General features: G+C 46.5%; 1 protein-coding gene across 1 annotated transcript in view; it reads left to right on the top strand.

Annotated features, from left to right (window-relative positions):
- Window positions 1-23,685, top strand: part of CR1 (complement C3b/C4b receptor 1 (Knops blood group)) — a 297,719-nt gene that overhangs the window by 197,770 nt on the left and 76,264 nt on the right. Inside the window, exons 44-58 of the mRNA XM_075909850.1 lie at window positions 587-781; window positions 1,579-1,761; window positions 3,091-3,273; window positions 3,689-3,865; window positions 7,630-7,812; window positions 8,369-8,551; window positions 9,684-9,875; window positions 10,116-10,212; window positions 12,289-12,374; window positions 13,600-13,794; window positions 15,226-15,408; window positions 18,640-18,816; window positions 19,746-19,922; window positions 22,692-22,868; window positions 23,344-23,526. Coding sequence (XP_075765965.1) covers window positions 587-781; window positions 1,579-1,761; window positions 3,091-3,273; window positions 3,689-3,865; window positions 7,630-7,812; window positions 8,369-8,551; window positions 9,684-9,875; window positions 10,116-10,212; window positions 12,289-12,374; window positions 13,600-13,794; window positions 15,226-15,408; window positions 18,640-18,816; window positions 19,746-19,922; window positions 22,692-22,868; window positions 23,344-23,526 — 2,571 coding nt within the window. The remainder of the gene's footprint in view (window positions 1-586; window positions 782-1,578; window positions 1,762-3,090; window positions 3,274-3,688; window positions 3,866-7,629; window positions 7,813-8,368; window positions 8,552-9,683; window positions 9,876-10,115; window positions 10,213-12,288; window positions 12,375-13,599; window positions 13,795-15,225; window positions 15,409-18,639; window positions 18,817-19,745; window positions 19,923-22,691; window positions 22,869-23,343; window positions 23,527-23,685) is intronic.

Genomic DNA, 23,685 nt, shown 5'->3' with positions numbered 1-23,685 from the left:
TTACATTTCAGTGTGTAGAGTGGTATAAATAAGTCATTGTCTGCATGAAATTAGTGGGTCTATTGACTTTGCTAGTGCTTTTTATGTAGCCAATTGTAAAACTAGGCAAATATCCAGAGTTTGTTTAATATCCGGAAAAGACCTTGTCATAGCCCAGATGTACACGTACCCCTGGTTAAGAACCACTGACCTGGCATTCTCAGTTTGTCAGAGATACTACATTTGCTGAGACAGAGAAACAAAAGTCACCCACGACAGGGTAGTCTCATGATACGGGTAGAGAATAGTAGTTACATTTGTTCCCTTGTTGCTGTGAATAGCTTCTGTTCTTAATCCACCCTGAATCTGGACATCTAGCTGCACTGCAATAAGTTGCTACAGTTAATTGTATTAATTAGTAAATTTTGCAATTTACATTACATCAGTGTCAGAGTGAATCAGACACCCCAGGGCCAGTCTCTGTTGGGTTAGTTCATTCTAGTGGTTTCATAGCTAGGGCAGCTCATTTTCATTAGCAGGTCAAGTAATGGGAGCTGCTTCTTTAACAGTATCTATTCTCAAATACTCTTCTCCTATGTCTCTCCAGGTATTCCGTGTCTTCCCCCTCCAGACATCCCCAATGGAACCCACAATGGGGTATTAATGGATGAATTCTATTATGGGACAGCTATAACTTACAAATGTGACAAAGACTACCCGCCAACTGGAGAGACCTCTATTTACTGCACAACCAAAGATGGGCTAAATGGAGTGTGGAGTGCACGTCCTCCTCGGTGTGGAGGTGGGGTTTGTATGAGTGCTTCTATCCCAACACTGCTCTGTCACATGTAGAAACTCTTGGTTTGCCAACCAAGAAATGTGAGGACATAGTGTGTCTGCCCTTCGCAACACTGACCCATTTTCTACCAATGGAATTGTTACATGCACACAAGCTGCACCGCGAGGGTTGACTTATTTCTGATAACACCGTGGTCTGGTGCTGTTGGCTTAGTTAGACACATGGGTAACTGTTCTGTTATGGGTAACTAGAGACTCTTGGGAGAAATGTCAGCCAGACCCATGCACATTTGCATTTGAAGGCGTATAGTGTGTGGAGGCTGCAAGATTCTGCCCCTTCTAACTCTAACAAAGACAAAGCACATTGCCTCCTGATGCATCTTGGCCCTGACTGTGTGGCTTGCTGAGCTCCCTCAGTGTTGGATGTCGATGGGTCTGAAGGACCTTTGAGTCTTTGTAGGGCTGAGCTTCTTGGCTTTACTCTGGGTCGCTTCCATGATTTGGAGGTCGGAGCACAGTCCATGCCTTGAGGAGAGGACCCTTGACAAGTTGCAATGAAGGGAGGTAACTCTGTAACCAGTGTAGCTCCTTCTCTCAGTGCAGCCCTCCACATTGCCCACAACAATCTCTATTTTCAAGGAGGAAGAACACAGGATAGTGCAACAAGGGGATATATAAAATGTTGACAGTGTAAAAGTGTAAAATGTTGATAGTGTAAAAACAGCTAGGAGGGCTGTATAGGCTGCCAAATTTTGTCTTCCTATCTGGCCCTGTGTTTCAGCAAAAGCATTTCTATTTCAGAGGTTAGGTGCCCAGTCCCACACATCCCGAATGGAAGAAAAGTATCTGCCGATAAAAGCATCTATTCCTATAAAGACAATGTGACCTTTGAGTGCAATCCTGGCTACAAAATGAAGGGTCCCAGAGTGAGCCAGTGCCAAACTGATCAGACGTGGGATCCGCCTGTGCCAGTCTGTGAGCGAGGCAAGTGTCAAAGCTTTGATTTCTTAATATTCTACATCTAGAAATGGGTTTCCCTTCTGTCTGATCCACGAGCACCTCAAACACTAGCCAGGCTGCATCTGTTCTGCCTGCTGCTCTCCTCAAGTCAAGAGACTGGAGATGGGTTTGAGGGAAGAGGGTCCCAATAGATAGGAGCATAGCTGGAGGATTAGAAATGAACCAGACTGGGGGCTGTGGAGCAGGGTGCTGAGAGCTCTGGGGATGCCAGATGAGATACTTTCTCTCTTCTGTATGCTCATTGTGCTTCTCCACAATGCATTGAGTGTCAAGATTCCTCAGACGGCACCAGCTACAAGAAGTGAGCCAAGTTGCAAGACCATTGGGTCTTTGGAGGGGAATTTCTGTATCTCAAAGCTGAAAGCACAACACTCTGATCTTCCTCTCTTCAGGACCTCATGTCTTGTCCCATTCTGAAATGGGAACTGGAAGTGATTTAGAAGAGGATATTCTTGGTCCACCACAGCTTGTTGTGGGTATTTCTGCTTCCTCTCCTGGATTCCACACTTAACTTGAAATCTTCTATCAATTTAGAGCAATCCTTCCAGTAAATTGGACAGAGCTTTTCTTCTTTTTATGGATGTGGAATACCATACTCGCTCACCCCCTGCCCCACTAGCTCCTGCATGGTGAATAATAATGAAACCATGTTCTGATTTTCTCCTTGACACTGGTCTTGCAGCCATGCTCTTTTCTATAATGGGAAGTTACAAAAAGTAAAGATTCCTGAAGCATTGGTGCTAGTGATGGAACACGCTGAATCATTAGTCTGCCTTCTCCAGTGATGTTTCATTGCCCACCTTAAAATGCTTAAAGGGGTCTGATTTTTTTTTCTGGAAGGGGGAACTGCTGTGTCCTTCAGCAAAGGAAGCCCCTTTCAGATGTCTGTTGTTGGGCACCCAACGTCGCTAGTCACTCTGAAAAATGAGAGCCTAGGCTTTAAAATCACCTCAGCACCTGCTTCTCAGAGCACCAGCCACAGTTCAGAGACGGTGGATAAATCTGGCCAGCGAGTGAGAGTGACCGTTGTGCTCACATCTCTCTCTGATCACACCTAAGAGAACGTAGTCTGTGTTCCCTGTCTGTATTTGAGTGTGCAGAATGGCTTCTTTCCTTGACATAGGTAACTCTAGCGCCTCATTAGATCATATTTATTCTTCCAAAAGGGGGCTGTCTCAGTCACAGGGCTGTGGGGGTTCGGTCCATGAGCCAGTTGGTATTCGGAAGGGTGTCCCTGGTCATTTATGTTCACTTCCTATCGACACTTATGCTCATGTAATGTTTCTTCTTTAGTGGAGCAATGCCGCTCTCCTCCACGCATTAGGAATGGACGGCTCAGCAGCCAGGTCTCAGATGTCTTCACCAGTGGGATGTCTGTGAAGTACCAGTGTAATCCTGGCTACTTCCTTGTTGGGGAGGCATCACTCCATTGTACAGCATCCGGAGCCTGGAGCAACCCCTTCCCTCAATGTGAAGGTGAATTTCTGTTCGGTTTGCTGCTTCCCGTTGCCTCGCTCCGTGTGTCAGGCACACGGGGGATTTATATCGAGATCAAGAGAAATTTGAGACAGGCCACCCATTCAGCAGTTTCCACAGCTGGGGATGAAACCCGCAGTGGCACAAATGGGCCAAAGTCGCTGCTGGCAGAAGGCGCTCCTTTAACTTCAGGGGCTTTGCATCCACTGGTACCAGCAGGGAATGGTTCTGGGAGTGCAGCGGGGTAACGTCCCTGCTGAAGAACTGATCACGTTGAAAAGAGGATGTCCCAGTGTAGCCATATTTGAGACTGATGTAAAAGGCTTGTCAAAGGAACCGGCTCAGTGGGTAAACGGTCCGTTCCATTGTGCGCATGTAGGGGACCCTACAGTGGTTGTTACACTTTCCCTTTCAGCGAGGTGTGTAAACCCAGAACTGGAGAATGGCAGAACGAATGGGGCACTGGCCCCCTACAGACCTGGAGCTGTCGCGATGTTCAAATGCGAGCCTGATTACATCTTGCGTGGGAGCGCTGAGACTCGGTGCCAACGTGATGGTAGCTGGGATCCTCCTGTCCCCGTCTGTGAAAGAGGTGAGTGTGGCTATGGCTTTGAGTGTCCATTGTATTTCATCCCATTGGGACCAGTAAGATCTGGCAGGGCTGAGCGTAGAGGCCGAAAGGACTGTGAGATTGGTATGGGATCTAAAAGTGAAAAGTAACATCTGTCCAGCTGTCTCTCCCATGCTTATCTCCATAGCGTGGGCTTTTTTGCTCTCTGAAAAGGTCCTTGAAGAGTTGGGTCCTGGCCAGCCCTGCCCACTTACACCATCCCCCTGCGCCCTCTGTTCTAGGAACTTGGAGAAGGCCCTAGCCAGCCAATAAATACTCACAAAGTTTCAGCATGTCCAATTAAATCACAAAAAATACAATGGGAATAGCCCTCAGAGGTTTCCTAAGATGTCTGGAAACATATTTGCGAGTGTTAAGAAGAATGACTCGGTCATCATGGTTTGTAAGAATTTGGGGGGATGGGAATGAGGTAGAGGGGAATGGAGGTGGGTAAGTTTATCCTTGGCGTATTAGTCTTATTGCTGTTGTGTTGGGCACAATTCAAAACAAGCATGTGGATCCTTCCTATGGATTAGCCTGCATGAGCGCTGCTTCACTGAAGACTCTCGACCTTCCCTGTAGTACGTTCTCCTTATCCAGGAGATCTTGAATGATCTAAAATCCAAAAGAAGTCCCACAGAAGGGCAAAATTAGTCAGGACAAAGCACAATATGAGGTCACACTAGATAAAGGGTACAAAGAAAACCTTCTACAAAGACATTAGGAGCAAGAGGAAGACCAAAGACAGAGTACACCCGTTATTCAGTGAGGAGGGAAACACAGTAGCAGAAAATGGGGAAATGGCTAAGGTGCTTAATGACTTCTTTGTTTCGGTTTTCGCCATGAAGGTTGGTGATGATTCAACATGTAACATAGTGAATGTCAGTGAAAATGAGGTAGGTTCAGAACTACAATAGGGAAAGAATATGTTAAATGTTACTTAGACAAGCTGTGGATGTCTTTAAGTCATCAGGCCCTGATGAAATACATCCTAGAATACTATGGAGCTGACTAAGGGAATATCTGAGCCATTTGCTATTATCTTTGAACAGTCCTGGAATATTTGATGCAAGAAGTCTAGAAAAGATCAAATATAGTGCCCATGTATAAAAAGGGAAATAAGGACAACCCAGGGCCTTACAGGCCAGTCAGATTAACTTCTGTGCCAGAAAAAAAAATGGAGCAAATAATTAAGGAATCCATTTGCAAACAGATAAAAGATGATAAACCTATAAGTAACAGTCAGCATGGATTTGACACGAACAAATCATCCCAACCAACCTGATAGTTTTCTTTCAGAGGGTAACAAGGTGCATGAATAAGGGGAGAAACAGTAGATGTGGTATTTCTAGACTTTAGTAAGGCATTTCAAACAGTCTTGCATGACCTTCTCATTAACAAACAAGGGTAATAGAACATGCATGGATCTACTAAAAAGTGGGTGCATAACTGGTTAGAAAACCATTCCCAGAAATTAGTTACATAAGAACAGCCACACTGGGTCAGACCAATGGTCCATCCAGCCCAGTATCCTGTCTGCCGACAGTGGCCAATGCTAGATGCCCCAGAGGGAGAGATCACAACAGAAATCCTCATGTGATCCCTCTCCTGTCACCTACTTCCAGAGAAACAGAGGCTAGGGACACCATTTCTACCCATCCTGGCTAATAGTCATTGAATGGATCTAACCTCCATTCATCTATCTAGCTCTTTTTTGAACCCTGTTAAAGTTCTAGCCTTCACCGCATCCTCCGGCAAGGAGTTCCACAGGTTGACTGTGGGCTGAGTGAAGAAAAACTTCCTTTTGTTTGTTTTAAACCTGCTGCCTATTAATTTCATTTGGTGACCTCTAGTTCTTATATTGTGGGAATAAGTAAATAACTTTTCCTTATTCACTTTTTCCATACCAGTCATGATTTTATATTGACCTCTTTCATATTGCCCCTTAGTCTCCTCTTCTCTAACTTGAAAAGTCCAAGTCTTTTTAATCTCTCTTCATGTTATCAATGGTTCACAGTTATTCTGGACAGGCATAATGAATGGAGCTCCTCAGACATCAGTTTTGGGTTTGGTTCTATTCAGTATCTTCACCAACGATTTTGATAATGGCTTAGATACTACACTTATAAAGTTTGCAGATGCCACCAAGCTAGGAGGGGCTGTAAATGCATCAGGGGACAGAATTGTAATTCAAAACAATCTAGACAAAGTGGGGAAGTGGTCTGAGATAAATAGGATGAGATTCACAACAGACAAATGTACTCTGCATAGAAGGAACAATCAATTGCATGCCCACAAAATGGGAAATGACTGCCTAAAAAAAAGTACCGCAGAAAGGGATCTAGGGGTCATAATAGACCACAAGCTAAATATGAGTCAACAGTGTGACGTTGTTGCCAAAAAAGCAAACCTTGTTCTGGGATGCATTATCAGGAGAATTGTAAGCCAGACTCAAGAAGTCATTCTTCTCCCTACTCTGTGCTGATTAGACCTCATCTAAAGTATTGTGTCGAGTTCTGGGTGCCACATTTCAGGAAAGATATGGACAAACTGGAAAAAGTGCAGAGAAGAACAACAAAAATAATTAAATGTCTAGAGGACATGTCCTTTGAAAGAAGATTCAAAGAACTGGATTTATTTAGTCTGGAAAAGATAAGAAGACTGAGAAGGAACATATCAGTTTTCAAGTACCTGAAAGGTTGGTACAAGCACAGGGGAGAAAAAATATTCTCCTTAAACTCTGAAGATAGGACAAGATGCAATGGGCTTAAATGGCAGCAAGGGAGGTTTAGGTTGGACATTAGGAAAAACTTCCTGTCAGGGTGGATAAGCACTGGAATAAGTTGCCTAGGGAGTTTGTGGAATCTCCATGGCTGGAGATATTTCAGAGCAGGTTAGACAGATGTCAAGCATGGATGATCTAAACAGTGCTTGGTCCTGCCATGAGTGCAAGGAACTGGACCAGATGACCTCTCAAGATGTCTAGTTCAGTGATTCAAGGATTCCATAATGTTGCACTTCATCTCCACCATTACCAATGGGAAGCCCAAAAACGAGGCTTTAGTGGTGTTAGCAATGGAATCTCTGTACCTTATAACTATAAGTGTGGCTATTTCCTTACTGGGAATACTCCTCCCACCCCACCCGCACCCCACCCCTGATGTGAAGGTGGGTTCATGTTCTGTTACCTAGAGCTAAGAGAAAGAAGCTTCTGCTATAGGATTTCACTCAAAACACTAGTTCAACAGTGCAACAGAATTAACAGCAGAAATGAAAGCTCTATTTAACGAGACACATGGTGAAATAAATGGTTTTGAAAATAAAGGGACAGCATGTAAACAGGGAACTCCTAGTGTACACGTGCACAGACATACATCTATTAAGGAAATATTTTTAAAAAGCTTCCATGTGAAACATTACCTGAACTATCTCCACCTTCCTCTGACAGACAAAAACACAAACCTCAGCCTCCAATTCCCACACTTGCTACATGCTGGTGAGCAGAAAACATTTGCAGTGTGTGTCCTGAAAGGCCAACAGCCCTGTACTCCTTCAGACCATGTGTAAGGAGCAGGCTATCTATTGAGAACCCCTTGCAGACAGCTCGCCTGCCAGCCCAGCTGTCTGTGTCACTGAGAGAGATCCACCTCTATTCATGAGGATCAGCAGCAGTACAGTGCCCGGGACAGGTGATTTTAGGCAGGCTAGCACTGAAGTATTTGCATTTTGCACCTTTTCAATTTCAGAGGTTCTCTGCATGGCCCCAAAAATCCAGCATGGAAGACAAGTAGCTGGACATGGCCCTGTCTACAGACCCAGGGACAGGGTGAGTTTTGAATGTGATCCTGGCTACACGCTGGATGGCAGCCGGCAGATTGAGTGCAAAGGAAATGCAACCTGGGATCCCCCTGTTCCAGTCTGCATACAACGTAAGTGTGAATCAAGGGTGACTGCTGGGTCACTGGGATGGTCAGTGTCGGGCAGGGAAGTGCCTGGAGGCTAAAATAGAGTCCATCTGTGTCCTGGGGTCGGTTTTCAGCTGTGAATGGGGAAAATATAAATATCCACCTGCCCCCTAATCCCCTGACAGCGTTCGTCACTGTGATAGCGGATCCCCTGCATCCTGCCCTGCCCTGCTGACAGACAGAGACCTGTCGGTGTCTCTCTCACTGAGCAGCCGAGTGGTATAAATGGAAACGCAAATCAGCAGAACTCATCCCGCTCAGAACACATTCTATTTCTGATTCCTAAGGGAGTCCAGGAAGGTTTGTAGGGACAGAAAAGTAACAGAAGGGGGCCAGCTGAGTTCTGGGGAGAAGGGAATCTAAGCCTGTGGTTTTTAATCTTGTGTGTCTGAGATGCATCGCTGATGTATTGGTGGTTTTGACTTACCACGTCCAGCCGTGGCTTTCCCTCTCAGTCTCTTTTAAGCTTTTCTTGAACAGAACTGACATTATTGCTGAAATACTTTTCTTCCTTGTTTAGCCTTGCCATGTCTCCCACCACCGGTCATTCGCCATGGGAAGCACGATGCCAATCCTTTGGCAGCTTTCCCCAGTGGAACGTATGTTAACTACAGCTGTGAGCCCGGCTACGCCCTCCGAGGAGAGGCTTCTATCTATTGTACCACATCTGGAACGTGGAGCCACCCCTCTCCTCTATGTGAAGGTGAATGCATTTTCAGTTGGCTTCCTCCCTTGGGCTGTAGGTGTGTCAGTCCCCCAACAGGATTTAAAGTGAGAGAGAGAGTGTTCCGTCACACCAGATAATGCAACAAAACTCGCAGCTGGGAATAGATCCCCCAGGAGATGCACAGGGCTGGAATCACAGCTGGCAGAAGCAGCTCAGTTTAATTCAGTGAAACTGTGCACACTCACGCCCTGATCGCTGCTGGATGAAATTACAGTGGAATCCGTTTTTAAAAGTGTCAGTAAGAAGATAGAAAAGTGTAGAACTTCTAAGTTAAGTGGCTCAGCAAAGTAAGTTGTTCTGGGGACGTACTCCAAGGCAGAGGGCATGTCTGCACATAGATCTTGCACTGGTTAGAGTAATGGTGTGAACCCAGAAATTTGCCATTGTTATGAACACAAATGTATCTTTATGGGGCAACTGAATTTGACAATGTAAACAAAGGAAGTAGCAGTGAATGCGTTCATGAAAGCAGCCTGACAACTCTCAGGCTGTGAATCTAGGTGTCTGTAAGCTTCTAGACACAATGAAAAGACAGCTCTAATGGTGTAAGGAACATGATGAGTGTTTGTTTATGGGTCCATATCTACCATTGGTGATGAGTAATCATCCAATCATTTCATCTGGGAAATGAAGAGTAAGAGGTAATAAATAGTCTTGAGTCAATAGGCTGCTGTGAGAAAGTTTGTAAATGGTTCAGGTCCTCTTCTGGATGATGCCGTTTGTGGACATTATTAATTATGCTGGGCATTGCTAAGCCTAGAGTATCAAACATTTAAGGCCAGAAACAAGTACCGTGATCCTTTGATCTTTAGCTGACAGTATTCCTGAAAAATGGCACATTTGAGCATCCTGGGAGAAGAGAGTCCAATGATGGCTAATACAACTAAGGGTAAACAGAACAAGTGCATATTTTGTTTTAGTTCATGAAGAAATGAGGGTTCTGGTGCCCACAGTGAGTTTGGCCCTATGTGTATTCTTTCAGATTTGCTCACAGTTTACATCTTGAGAAATATTTGTAAACAGATCTTACTTAGTAACAGTGTTGTTGTTATGCACCGGAAGAGGAGGGGGTGTACTTTTTTCTTATATGTGTTTCCTTTCTTCCTAGATGGCTGTGGTGTCCCAACCAGGTTAAGCTTTGCTGAGCTGAGGAATGAGTATAAAAATCAGACTAACTTTGTTATTGGGGCAACTGCAAAATATACTTGCCGGCCTGGATACAGTAGACACCCAAGGATCCAACCCATTATTACATGCCTTGAAAACAGAAGTTGGTCAAAAGCCCCTGAGTTCTGTAAAAGTGAATATTTTGTTTCTTTTGTTAATAAATGGTCTTAATGGCACCACATAGTAGCAACACCACAAAAAGATTCATTCCTTTTAAATGGTTAATAGTGACCAGAAAAGCTCGATATTTGTGCCCATTCTGGGTCCTTCTAAATGAAATCTGGTGTTTAATGTGGCATTTAATATGGACAGTCCCAAGGGTAATTCCTGCCTTGAAAGAGAGAAGTTTAATCCTAGCCTTGTTCTCTACCAGGGAAATCGTGCGGTCATCCAGGAGAGCCGGAGAATGGCAGAGTTATTTTAACCGAAACCGAGTTTGGGTCAACGGCCAACTTCACGTGTGATGAAGGGTACGTTTCTGACTGCCTGAGCTGGCTATTTGTGCTTAGCTTGGAGGTGTGCAACATAAATGGATGTCCTCATGTTCCCCCTTCTCCTGTAAGCAGATTGCTGTTTTATAATACGCCAGCACAGCTCCTCCCTGGTTCAGTCAGTGTAATTTTGACAGGAAAGCTGGATTGGCCTAAGACTCCCTGTTTTCCTTGTGTGTGCTCAGTCTTGTGGAATGTCTTCGCTTTTCAATCTGCTTTGGCCTGGGAACAGTTCTTCTTCCGAATGATGTGACGTGGTTGCCTTTCCTAAGGGCCATGCAGAGAAGAGACTCCAGGGCTGCCTTCCCATATCCAAGGACACACCCAGCGCGGGAGCTGTCTGAGTTAGAGCTTGGGGATAGGGCATCTGTAGCCTGCCCTCTCCTTTGAAAGACTAGGGCTGTGCTTGAATGGCCTGAATAGCAAGGTCTGCAGCTGCAGCACTGGCTGGGAGGGCTGTAGGAGTCTCGTGTCTGGGCTGGAAAAGGAAGAATCTCTTTGCACATCCAGTCCCGTGTCACAGAAAATGGCCATAGCAGTTGCTGGTGCTGAACTTTAAGACTGTAAGAACCTAAGAACAGCCAGACTGGGTCAGACTAAAGGTCCATGTAGCCCATCCATCCTGTCTCCTGACAGTGACCAATGCCAGATGCCCCAGAGGGCAGAGTGATCATCAAGTGATCCCTCCCCTGTCACCCATTCCCAGCCCCTGACAAACAGAGGCCAGGGACACCATTCCTACCCAATGTGGCTAATAGCTTTTTATGGACCTATCCTCCACGAATTAATCTAGCTCTTTTTTGAACCCTGTTAAATTCCTGGCCTCCATAACATCCTCTGGCAAGGAGTTCCACAGGCTAACTGTGTGCTGCATGAAGAAATACTTCCTTTCGTTTATTTTAAACCAGCTATTCATTTCATTGTTCTTATTTCATGGGAAGAAGTAAATAACTTTTCCTTATTCACTTTCTCCACACCAGACATGGTTTTATGTACCTCTATCATATCTTTCCTTAGTCTCCTCTTTTTCAAGCTGAATAGTCCCAGTCTTTTTTATTTGTCTTCTTATGGCAGCCCCAAACCCCTAATCATTTTTGTTGCCCTTTTCTGAACTTTTTCCAATGCTAAGATATCTTTTTTGAGACGGAGTGCCCACATCTGCAAGCAGTATTGAAGATGTGAGTGTACCATGGATTTATATAGAGGCAAAAAGAAGTTCTCTGTCTTCTTATCTTATCCTCTTTTAATGATTCCTAGCATTCTGTTTGCTGTTTTGACTGCCGCTGCACACTGAGTGGATGTTTTCAGAGAGTTATCCACAATGACTCCCAGATCTCTCTTGAGTGGTTGTAGCAAAATTGTACTTATATTACCCGTCATATTGTACTTATAGTTGGGATTATGTTTTCCAATGTGCATTACTTTGCATTTAGCAAGATTAAAATTCATTTGCCATTTTGTTGCCCAGTCTGCTAGAGCTCAGCTCAGCATTGGTTTATTTATCCATGTCTGTGCATTTGGGCCTCATGTGGTGCAGTGGTCATATATTGCACTTTCTTGGGTTAGGACTGACCTGACTGATTATCTCAAGCTGGCCAACCCCAGCTGGGTGTGCCAGGCCCACACCCATAACCCAATGCACTCCAACGTGAAAAGTGTAGAACCGGTGTGGAGCTGGCGTAGTAACAACCCCCCAGCAGCCTGTTCCAAAGTGCTGATGTTCCTAGTTTGCATGTGGCTTGTGATTCCCTGGCAGGGCATGACCCTACTGGTGTGGGGAGGAGCAGAGGGCACAGGAAGGAGATTTTGGTTCTCCTGACTCTCAGAACACCAGCTGATGGGGCCTGTGCAGGATTCGGTTCCATGTTTGAATTGTGGAAGGGGCTGGGGAGTTCTCCGTTGATGAAGGAGACTTTGCTCTGTGACCATCACTCAGTGGTGTTGGTCCAGACCTGCTGCGGCTACTGAGAAAAGCTTCCCAAACAACTGAGCTTCTCAGAAGAAATGAGATGCCAAAGGGAGGTAAGAAACAATAATCCCTCTGCCTAACTCCAGGCACCGGCTGATTGGATGGCCTTCCATACGATGTGTGCTTTTCGGCCTGCGCGTTGCATGGAGCCGTGATCTGCCCACTTGTGAGCGTGAGTGAATTACAGACATCTGTCCGTGTGCTGGCATGGGCACTTGTGCTATCTGCTTGCCTCACAAATGTTCATAAACAGCTAGGGAAGCCCTCGTGATCCCCACGTCAGAGAGGGAGAACTCACAGTGTCCAGGTCTACACTATGGATGTTAAATTTCAATGAATTAACTAATCAAATAGTCGATGGGATTTCCACTGACTATTCGATTAGTCAATAAGGATTAGCGTGTTCCACCTTTGAAATGTACAAGAGCCCCAGTAGACTGGGCAACAACTTCACCACTGTGCAGCTGGAGCCGTCCCCTCCCACTGAGCTGGAGCTGGCGGGAACCAGCTTTTAAGCCGGCTCTCCCCAGCACCGGCTCTTTTCTCTCCTCCCCCGCTGCCTCTTTGTGATAGAGGCAGCAAGGGGAGGGAAGTGACTAGTGTGTCGACTATCCGATAAGCTTTTACTTATCAGAGAGTCGACTAGTCAATTATTCGCTTACATCCCTACTCTACACTAGTCCCGGGAGGTCAACTTAAGATACACAAATTCAGCTAGATAAATAATGTAGCTGAAGTCAGTGCACTGTATGCTGAGCTTGGCCCCATTGCCGCAGTGGGAGGTTGATGGTAGATGAATTGAAATATATAAATATTGTACTTACATTTCAGTGTGTAGAGTGGTATAAACAAGTCATTGTCTCCATGAAATTGGTGGATGTGCTGACTTTACTAGTGCTTTTTATGTAGCCAATTGTAAAACTAGGCAAATATCCAGAGGAGTTGATTTACCACTGGGAAAAGATCTTGGCACACCCCAGATGTACACGTACCTCTGGTTGAGAACCACTGACCGTTTGTTAGAGACTGCTGGGAAAGAGAAGCAAAAGTCACCTATGACAGGGCAGTCTCACACTACAGGTAGAGAATAGCAGCAAGATTTTGTTCCTTTATTGCTGTGAATAGCTTTTGTTCTTAATCCACACTGAGTCTGGAAAACTGTCTATGGTACTCATCAGTAAGACCAGAATTTAAAATTATATTAATTAATGAATTTGTCATTTTATATCATGTCAGTGCTGGAGTGAATCAGACACCCCAGAGCCATCCCCTGTTGGGTTAGTTCATTCTAGTGGTTTTATAGCTATGGCAGTTAGTTTTCTTTAGCAGGTCAAGTAATGGGAGCTGCTTCTTTACCAGTATCTATTCTCAAATACTCTTCTTCTATCTCTCTCCAGGTATTCCGTGTAATCCCCCTCCAAACATCCCCAATGGAAAGCACAGTGGGGTGTTAGTGGATGAATTCTCTTATGGGTCAGCTGTAACGTATGCATGTGATAACGGTTACCCGTTGACTGGAGAGGCCTCTATTTTATGCACAACCGAGGACGGACTAAACGGAGTGTGGCGTCCACGTGCCCCTTGGTGTGGAGGTGGGGTTTGTATTAGTGCATCTTTCCCCATGCTGCTCTTACACCTATATAAACTCTTGGTTTAGCAACCACAAAATGTAAGGATGTAGTTAAATCCCTGTACTTAGTGTATCTGCTTTTCGTAACACCAACTCATTTTTTATCCAATGGACAGAGTTGTTGACTCAAGTTTCACAACTTGAACTCGAGTCTGAATTAAGTCATCTAGGTGATTTGACTTCATTGTTTGTGACTTGAGACTCAACTTCAGACTTGCTAATCTTGTTAAATCGACTTGGTGAAAAAATTGTCCGAAAATGCCAATATTGATGGCTTGTACAAAAGTGACGTGACATTTTTTAAATTAAGTCTTGAGACTTGACTTGGGACTTGACTCATAACTGAATTTAGGGACTCAAGACTCGACTTGCGACTTGAACTGTAGTGACTTGAGACTCGACTTGGACTTGACAATGACGACTTGAGGGCAACACTGCCAATGGAATTGTTACATGCAGGCAAATTGCACCGTGAAGACTGAGTTATTTCTGCTAACACCATAGTCAGGTACTATTGGCTTAGTTAGACACGTAGCTGACTGTTCTATTATAGCAGTGGTCCCCAACCTTTTGAGGTTGTCGGGCGTCAGGGGGTGTGGCCGTTCGCCCGCCGGGCGCCAGGGGGCGGGGACACTTGCGTGCCCAGGAGCGCCCCCCCCATAGCCGCATGCCCGGGGCTGGGGCCCCCCCATAGCCACGCGCCCGGGGGGCCAGGGCCCCCCCATAGCCACGTGCCGGGGGCCCCCCCCACAAGCGCCGCTCGCCCAGGGCCGGCACTCCCCGAAAGCGCCGCGCCATGTGCCCGGGGCCCGGCCAGCCCCGAGCACCTGGCGGGCGCATTCAAATGCCCCCGCGGGCACCGTGTTGGGGACCACGGTATTATAGGAAGAAAGAGAACCTTGAGAGAAATGACTGCCAGACTCAGGCAGTTTTGTCTCTGAAGATGTGGAGTGTGCGGTCTGAAAGATGCTGCCACTTCTAACTCTAACAAAGACTAAGTACGTTGCTGGGTCCAGAGGCCTCCTGATGCGTCTTGGGCCTGACTGTGCAGATTGCTGAGCTCCTTCAGTGCTGGATGTTGATGGCTATGAAGGTTCTTGTAGGACTGAGCTTCTTGGCTTTACTCTGGGTTGCTGCCATAAATTAGAGATTGGTGCACAGGATGCTCCAAAGGAGATAACCTTTGATAATTTGCTCTGCAGGGAACTACTCTGTTCCCAGGGTATCTCCATCTCCCCCTCTCAGGGTACCCCTCCACGTTTCCCACCACAATCTGAGGAGGAATAACACAGGCTAGTGCACAAGTGACATGGCTTGAAAATCTAAAAAAGGCTGCAGAGATTTCTGTCTTCCTGTCTGGCCCTGTGTTTCAGCGAAAGCATTTATATTTCAGAGGTTAGGTGCCCTGCCCCACACATCCTGAATGGAAGAAGAGAACCCGCAGATAGACGTGTCTATTCGTATAAGGACAGCGTGACCTTTGAGTGCGATCCTGGCTATACCATAAAGGGTCACAGAGTGAGCCGGTGCCAGACAGATCAGACGTGGGATCCACCTGTGCCAGTCTGTGAGCGAGGCAAGTGTCAAAACTCCAATTTGTTCATATACTGCATCTAGAAATTAGTTTCCTTTCTGTCTGATACATGAGCTCCACATACACTAACCCAGGATGGATCTGACCTGCCTGCTGCTCACCTCAAATCAACAGACTTTGGAGACTGGTGTGAGGGGCGAGATGGATGGTCCTGATAGCAACAGATGCCGGGGATAGGAAGTGCACTATATTGGAGGTGGTGCTGGCAGGGTTCTGAGCACAGAGGGGAAAGTCAGGTGAATAATTTTGTCCCTTTTCTATGCTGCAATCTGGTGCTTTTCCACGATGCGTGTGGGGTCATGATTTCTTGAACTGCAACAGCTGTGAGAAATGACCCAGGATGGCAAAAGCAATGGGGCTGCTTGAGAGGAATTTCTGTAACTCTCGAGTTGAAAGCAAGGCACTTTGATCTTGCTCTGCTCGGCATCTGAATGTCTGTCCCATCTTGAAATAGGAACTGGAAGTGATTGAGAAGAGGATATTCAGTAACTTCTTGGACCACCGCAGGTGTTTCGATCCTTCCACTTCCTCTGCTGAATTTCTCAATTAAATTGGAAATTTTCTCCATTATGAGCAATCTCTCCAGTAATTAGACCCACTTTTCACTCCTCCTCTGTATGTGGAGTACGGCCATTTAGTTTCTGCGTGGAGAAATCCCCTTGTCTCTCCCTTCACTCTTGTCTTGCAATCAAGCTGATTTTTACAATGCAGTAAGAGGGAGAGTATTGCCAATGAGTAAAAGATTGTAAAAAGCCATGGGCTGGTATTGCTGGCTGCACACTAATGGCCCAGATTGGGTGTCCAATTACAGATGCTTAAAAAGGAGCCTGATTTTTTTTTTCTTCCTGGTGAATGTCTCTAAATTACCATTGTGATTTTGGCTACTCCCTTATTTGGGAGGCATCATTTCCTTGTAAGGCATCTGGACCTTGGGGCTTTCCCTCCCTCTGTATAAAGATGCCTTTCTATTTTCTTTGCTTCTTCCCTTTACCTTGCTCTGCGTGTCAGACACACATGGGGATTTAAATTGACTCCAAGAGCACTTTGAGTCCAGCCACCAATTGAGCTGTTAAAAACAGCTCCTTGAACTTAATCGAATCATAGAACAAGAAAACTGGAAAGGACCTTGAGAGGTCATCGAGTCCAGTCCCCTGTCCTCACAGCAGGACCCAGTACTATCTAGACCAGGACTGGATAAAATATGGATGGCCCATGGGTCGGATCCAGTCCGTCAAGCCCCCAGATCCAGCCCATGGAGACAGCAGGGAGCCCCAGGCAGGTTCCCCAGCTTCCCCTGCAGCCCAGAGTACCGGGCAGAAACTGGAGGGGAGGTGGGAAGTTTTAGGAGCTGCCCTACCCCCAGCACAATCTCATTGGCCGGTTTCTGGCCAGAAATCGGCCAATGAGAGCTGCTTGTTTGAATAACAGGCAGCCAAGAAGAACTATGCTTCCTCTCCTCAGCTCAGTTATTCATGAAGCTCATGGCCAGGCAGGCAGGTAGGAAACATTTTAAGCTCTGCAGGCAGGCAGGCTAGTTTGGCAGCTTGCAAGTAAGTCTCTTGGCCAGAGCCTGCTTCTGGCACCCCAGCTCCTCCCTGCTCCAACTCTCTGCCCCCCCCCCCAACATACCCAAAACCTCTGTCCCTCTCTTGCACCCATACCCCTTCCCATATCTGGCACCCCAATCTCCTGCCCCAGATCACAATCCCTTCTTATTCTAGGTCATAACCCAAATCCCTGCCCTCCAGTCTTCTGCCCTGGGTCACAATCACCTGCTTTATCCCAACTCCCTCCCAGATTCCATTCTCCCTCCTGCACTCCAGTCCCTTACCCCAAGCTCTCTCCAGCACCCAACCTCCATCCCAGATCCCGCATCTCCATTCATATCATGGAAGAATGCGGCCCTAGACCACTTTCCAAATTCTTGGAGTGGCCCCCTGTCAAAAATTATGCCCACCCCTGATCTAGACCATCCCTGGTAGATGTCTGTCTCACCTGCTCTTAAATATCTCCAGCAATGGAGATTCCACAATTTCCCTAAGCAAATTATTCCAGTGCTTAACCACCCTCACAGTTAGAAAGTTTTCCCAAATGTTCAACCTAAACCTCCCTTGTTGCAATTTAAGCCCATTGCTTCTTGTCCTATCCTCAGAGGCCAAGGAGAACAAGTTTCTCCCTCCTCCTTCTGATACCCTTTTAGATACCAGAAAACTGCTATCATGTCCTCTCTCTATATTCTCCTTTCCAAACTAAGCAAGCCTAGTTCCTTCAGCCTTGCCTCATAGCTCATGTTCTCTAGAACTTTAATCATTCTTGTTGCTCTTCTACAATTTCTACACATCTTTCTTGAAATGTGGTGCCCAGAACTGGACACAATAATCCAACTGAGGCCAAATCAGTGCAGAGTAGAATGGAAGAATGACTTCTCATGCCTTCCTCACAACACTCCTGTTAATGAATCCCAGAATCAGGTTTGCTTTTTTTCCAAACAGCATCAGACTGTTGACTCATATGTAGCTTGTGGTCCATTATGACCCCTCGATCACTTCCTGCAGTACTCCTTCCTAGACAGTCGCTTCTGTATGTGTGAAACAAATTGTTCCTTCCTAAATGGAGTACTTTGCATTTCTCCTTATTAAACTTCATCCTATTCACCTCAGATTATTTCTCCAGTTTATCCAGATGATTTTGAATTATGACCCTCTCATCCCAAGCACTTGCAACCCATCCCAGCTTCGAATCATCTACAAACTTAATGAGCGTGTATTCTATGCCAATATCTAAATAGTTGATAAAGATACTGAACAGAACCGGTCCCAAAACAGACATCTGGGGAACACCAGTTGTTATGCATTTCCAGTACTATTGTGAACCATTAATAACTACTCTCTGACAATAGTTTTCCAGCCAGTTTTACTCACATGTTATAGGATCCCAATATAAGTTGTATTTCCCTCGTTTATTGCAAATAAAATTAAGGAGCATCACATCCACTTGTACTAGAGGAGGATGGTTCTATAAGTGCAGAAGGGTACTGTTCCTGCTGATTGAATGGATAAAGGTGAACAGAGGATAAAGATGGCACTCGAGAAATACAGATGAAGTTCAACCAAAAAAGCCTCAGCAACGGACAAGGCACTGTGGGTAAAGGGTCTATTCCACATCCCATGTGCGCTTTGGAGTCTAAAGCGGTTGTTACGCTTCCCCTTTCAGTGACATGCGTGAGCCCAGAACTGGAGCACAGCATAACAAATGGGGCGCTGGCCCCCTACGGCCCTGGAGACGTCGCGGTGTTGGAATGCGAGCCTGGTTACACCTTGCGAGGCAGCTCTCGGCCTCGGTGCCAAAACGATGGTAGCTGGGATCCTCCTGTCCCCATCTGTGAAAGAGGTGAGTGTGGCTACGGCTTCGAGTGTCCGTTGTATTTCACCTCATTGGATCCTCCTCTGCTCAGTTGCCAAGTGTCTGGCCCATCTTGAAATGGGCACTGGAAGTGATTGAGAAGAGGATGTTCAAGAACTTCTTGGCCCCCTGCAGGATTTGTGGGTAATTCCGCTTCCTCTGCTAAAGGTCACAGTTAACTAGAATTTTTTATCAAGTGTGAGAAGTCCTTCTGGTCATTAGACACAGTTGTCACTCTTCCATTGGATGTAGAGTACGGCCTTTAGTTCATACAGAGAACCATCCCCTTTTCCCCCCTTGACACTTGTCTTGCAATCAAGCTGATTTCTACAATGCAGTAAGGAGGAGAGTGAAAAAAGCAATGGGCTGGTAGTGCCAGCTGCACACTAATGGGCCCAAATTGCGTGTCCAGTTACAGATGCTTAAAAAGGAGCCGGATTTTTTTCTTGCTATTGGATGTTTCTCAATTACCATTGTGATTCTGTGCACTCCCTTGTTTGGGAGGTGTCATTTCCTTGTGAGGCATAGGGAGCTTGGAGCTTTCCCTCCCTCCGTGTAAAGGTGCATTTCAGTTTCCTTTGCATTGCCTTGCTCCATGAGACAGACACACGTAAGGATTTAAATGGAGTGCAAGAGAACTTTCTGAATAACAACCAATCAGCTGACATATAAGAGCTCCTTGAACTTCAGGAGCATCGCAATTCACCTCTCCCAGCGGTGAACATTTCTGTCAGTGCAGAGGGGTACTGTTCCTGCTAAAGGAGTGGATAATGGTGACTAGAGGAAGTGATACTCGAGAAATACAGATGGGGTTGAAGGAAAAGACTTATCAATGGAAATCGCTCTGTGGGTAAAGGGTCTATTCCATGCCACGTGCGCTTCGGGGTCTAAAGTGGTTGTTACACTTCCCCTTTCAGTGACATGCGTGAAACCAGAACTGCAGAACGGCAGAACGAATGGGGCTCTAGCCCTCTACAGCCCTGGAGACGTCGCGGTGTTGGAATGCGAGCCTGGTTACACCTTGCGTGGGAGTTCTCGGCTTCGGTGCCAAAACAATGGTAGCTGGGATCCTCCTGTCCCCATATGTGAAAGAGGTGAGTGTGGCTACGGCTTTGAGTGTCCGTTGTATTTTACCCTATTGGATCTTCCTGTGCTTAATAGCCGAGTGTCCCATCTTTAAACGATTCCCCGGTGTGGGTCTCAGATCAACAGAAACACAGCTTTCCAGGCTAAGGTCCACCAAAACAGATCCTTAATTAACAAGTACACAGCCTTCTTGCCTCAAGTCCATAGGTAAGTGACTCCAATTCACAGGTGTACAGCCTTCTCGGTTAAAGTCATAAGAACATATGAACATAAGAATGGCCGTACTGGGTCAGACCAAAGGTCCGTCTAGCCCGGTATCCTGTCTGGCGAAAATGGCCGGTGCCAGGCACCCCAGAAGGGGTGGACCGAAGACAGTGATCTAGCAATTTGTCTCCTGCCATCCTTCTCCAGCCTTTGACAAACAGAGGACAGTGACATCATTCCTTACCCCCTGGCTAATAGCCTTTTATGGACCTAACCTCCATGAATTTATAAATATCTTTAATTTATAACTATTTTTTAAACTCTCTTATAGTCCTAGCCTTCACAGCCTCCTCTGGAAAGTTCTGCAGGTGGACTGTGCACTGTGTGAAGAACTTTCTTTAATTAGTTTAAAATCTGCTACCCATTAATTTCATTTGGTGTCCTCTAGTTCTTATATTATGGGAACAAGTAAATAACTTTTCGCTATTCATCCTCGCCACACCACTCATGATTTTATAGACCTCTATCATATCCCCTCTCAGTCTCCTCTTTTCTAAACTGAAAAGTCCCAGTCTCTTTAGCCTCTCCTCATATGGGACCCATTCGAAACCCCTAATCATTATAGTTGCTCTTTTCTTAACCATTTCTAATGCCAAAATATCATTTTTGAGGTGAGGAAACCACATCTGAACGCAGTATTCAGGATGTGGGTGTACTATAATTTTATTTAGGGGCAGTAAGATATTCTTCGTCTTATTTTCTATCCCTTTTTTAATAATTCCTAGCATCCTATTTGCTTTTATGAGTGCCCACTGCGTGGACGTTTTCAGAGAACTATCCAAAATAACTCCAAGATCTCTTTCCTGATTAGTTGTAGCTAAATTAGCTCCCATCATAGTGTATGTATAGTTGGGGTCCTTTTTTCCAATGTGCATTCCTTTTCAATTATCCACATGAACTTTAATTTGCCCAATCACTCAGTTCGGTCTTGACTATCTTAAACAGCTTAGTATCGTCCACAAACTTCGCCACCTCACTGCTTACCCCTTTTTCTAGAGATTCTTTATGAATAAGTTGAACAGGATTGATCCAAGGACTGACCCTTGGAGGACACCACTAGTTACACCTCTCCATTCTGAAAATTTACCATTTATTCTTACCCTTTGATTTTTGTCTCTTAACCAGTTCTCAGTCCATGAAAGGACCTTCCCTCTTATCTCACGACAATTTAATTTACACAAGAGCCTTTGGTTGAGGGACCTTGTTCAAGGCTTTCTGGAAATCTAAGTATACTATATCTTCTGGATCCCCCTTGTCCATATGTTTGTTAACTCCTCCACAGACGAGTGTCTCTCATTCACAGGTGTACAGCCTTCTTGGCTCAAGCCCAACAACAGGGTCCTGCTGGAGCGAGTCAGTGGGAGGGTTGGCCCACGGGTTGGGGTAAGGGAACCCGGGCCTTCCCTCTCCACCGAGTCCCAACCCAGTATCCTAAGGGCAAGGAAATGGTCCACTGCCCGGGTTGGTGGGGATGAGCCAAAACTCACCAACCCCCATGGGGTAACGCAAGTATTCCCGCCCTGGGTCACTTTCTTCCAAGCAGTGGCTGCCTATCTGGAGTCGCTCTCCGTCACTGGAGTTGGGGACACAGCCAGGAGACTCTGTCGAGATGAACGCCTCAGCGATGGCTGGAGTGAGGATCTTTCGGCTTGGACTAGTGATCCCCTCTGCCTCGATCTCTATGGAACCCCTACCTGGCCGAGGGTCCTTAGCCTGGGGATGACCTATCCCCTCTGCTGCCGCTAGCATTTCCCCTCCCTTAGGCAGGTCTGAAGAGTCCTGGCCTGCCCTGAACAGGGATGTTGACTCCTCTGGCCCACTCAGCATCTCTTGTCAGGCGAGTCTTGCTAGGGGTCAGTGGACGGACTCGCTTCAGGTGTGCTTCTGCACCCTCTCCGCCTTCACGCCGAGTGGTCCTCCTCCCGAATCTCCCCCTTTCCCTGGCAGTCCGGGGACACTTAAAGATCCTGCAGGGGGAATGCTGGTGTAAATGCCCCCGGCCGCAAACTTTCACTTCTAGCTGATGCCCTCCCCAGGTCCTAAAAGGAGGTGGATTTGCCTCTGAGTCCTAGGAGCAAGTGCAGCAGGCCGACACACCGAGGTACTTTCACCCGAAAGGGCAGCGCTCCCCCTAACCAAAATCCGGGGTGTAAGCACCCCATCACAGAGTCCAAGAGAAGTTTCCGTCGAACCACTAATTCAGGAGATTTCACAGTTTGGGTCTAAACCACCAGTGAGATGCACGAGCAACAGTCACTGCTGCGAGAAGGAGCTTCTCTGTTTTCATGAGCATTGTATCCACTTGTACCAGCGGTGAATGGTTCTGTGCTTGCAGAGGGGTCACGTTCCTGCTGAAGGAATGGATAAAGGTGCCTATAGGAAGTGATACTCGAGAAATACAGATGAGGTTGAAGCAAAAGACTCATCCATGGACATGGCTCTGGGGGTAAATCGTTCATTCCATCCCACGTATGTTTTGGAGTCTAAAGCGGCTGTGACGCTTCCCCTTTCAGTGACATGCATGAGCCCGGAACTGGAGAACGGCAGAACGAATGGGGCGCTGGCCCCCTACGGCCCTGGAGACGTCGCGGTGTTGGAATGCGAGCCTGGTTACACCTTGCGTGGGAGCTCTCGGCCTCGGTGCCAGAGTGATGGGAGCTGGGATCCTCCTGTGCCCATCTGCGAAAAAGGTGAGTGTGGCTACGGCTTTGAGTGTCCTTTATCTTTCCCCCCATTGGGACCAATAAGATGTGGCAGGAGTGAGCACGAATGACAAACAGACTGTGGGACTGGAAATGGGATCTGAATGGTCCTGGCCAGCCCTGCCCTCTAAAGCCCCCCCAACCGCTAAGGGACCCTAGGGAAGGCCTTAGCCCACCAATCAATAGTTCCAAAGTAGCAACATTTACAACCCTAAATACACAGGGGCAGCAGCCTTTGCAGCCTTCTTAAGATGGCTGGGACTGTGTCCGTGGAGTTAGGAACTGTGACCAGGGTGTGTGTGTGGGGACGGTGGGGAGAGTTATTCATGAGTTGGAGGGGAATGGAAGTGGGTAACGTTTGGCATATCTCACTGCAGTTGTGTTGGGCTTGACTCATTACAAGCATGTGGTTCTATTCCCTGCTACAGATTAGCCTTCATGAGCTCTGCTTCTTTTCCTACAGTGCTGCACTGCCCCTCCCCTCCACTCATCACCAACGGGAAGCCCGACAGCCAGGCCCTGGCAGTATTCAGCAGTGGAGTGTCTGTAAATTACAGCTGTGAGCCCGGCTATTCCCTTACCGGGCATGCATCTATTCACTGTACAGCAGCTGGAACATGGAGCCCTGCGGCCCCTCGGTGTGAAGGTCTGTTTATGTTCTGTTAGTTAGCGCTAAGAGGAAGAAATTTCTTCCATAGGATTTCACTTGAAAGATAAACTGACTAGTGGGACAGAACTCAGAGTAGGGAATTAAAGCTCCATTTACGTACACACATGGCAAAATAAATGCTTTGGAAAATAAAGG

This window comes from Pelodiscus sinensis, chromosome 27 (assembly GCF_049634645.1).
Source record: "Pelodiscus sinensis isolate JC-2024 chromosome 27, ASM4963464v1, whole genome shotgun sequence".
NCBI lineage: Eukaryota > Metazoa > Chordata > Testudines > Trionychidae > Pelodiscus > Pelodiscus sinensis.
Note: the sequence above shows the minus strand (reverse complement) of the source record. Positions and strands in the feature narration are given on the sequence as shown.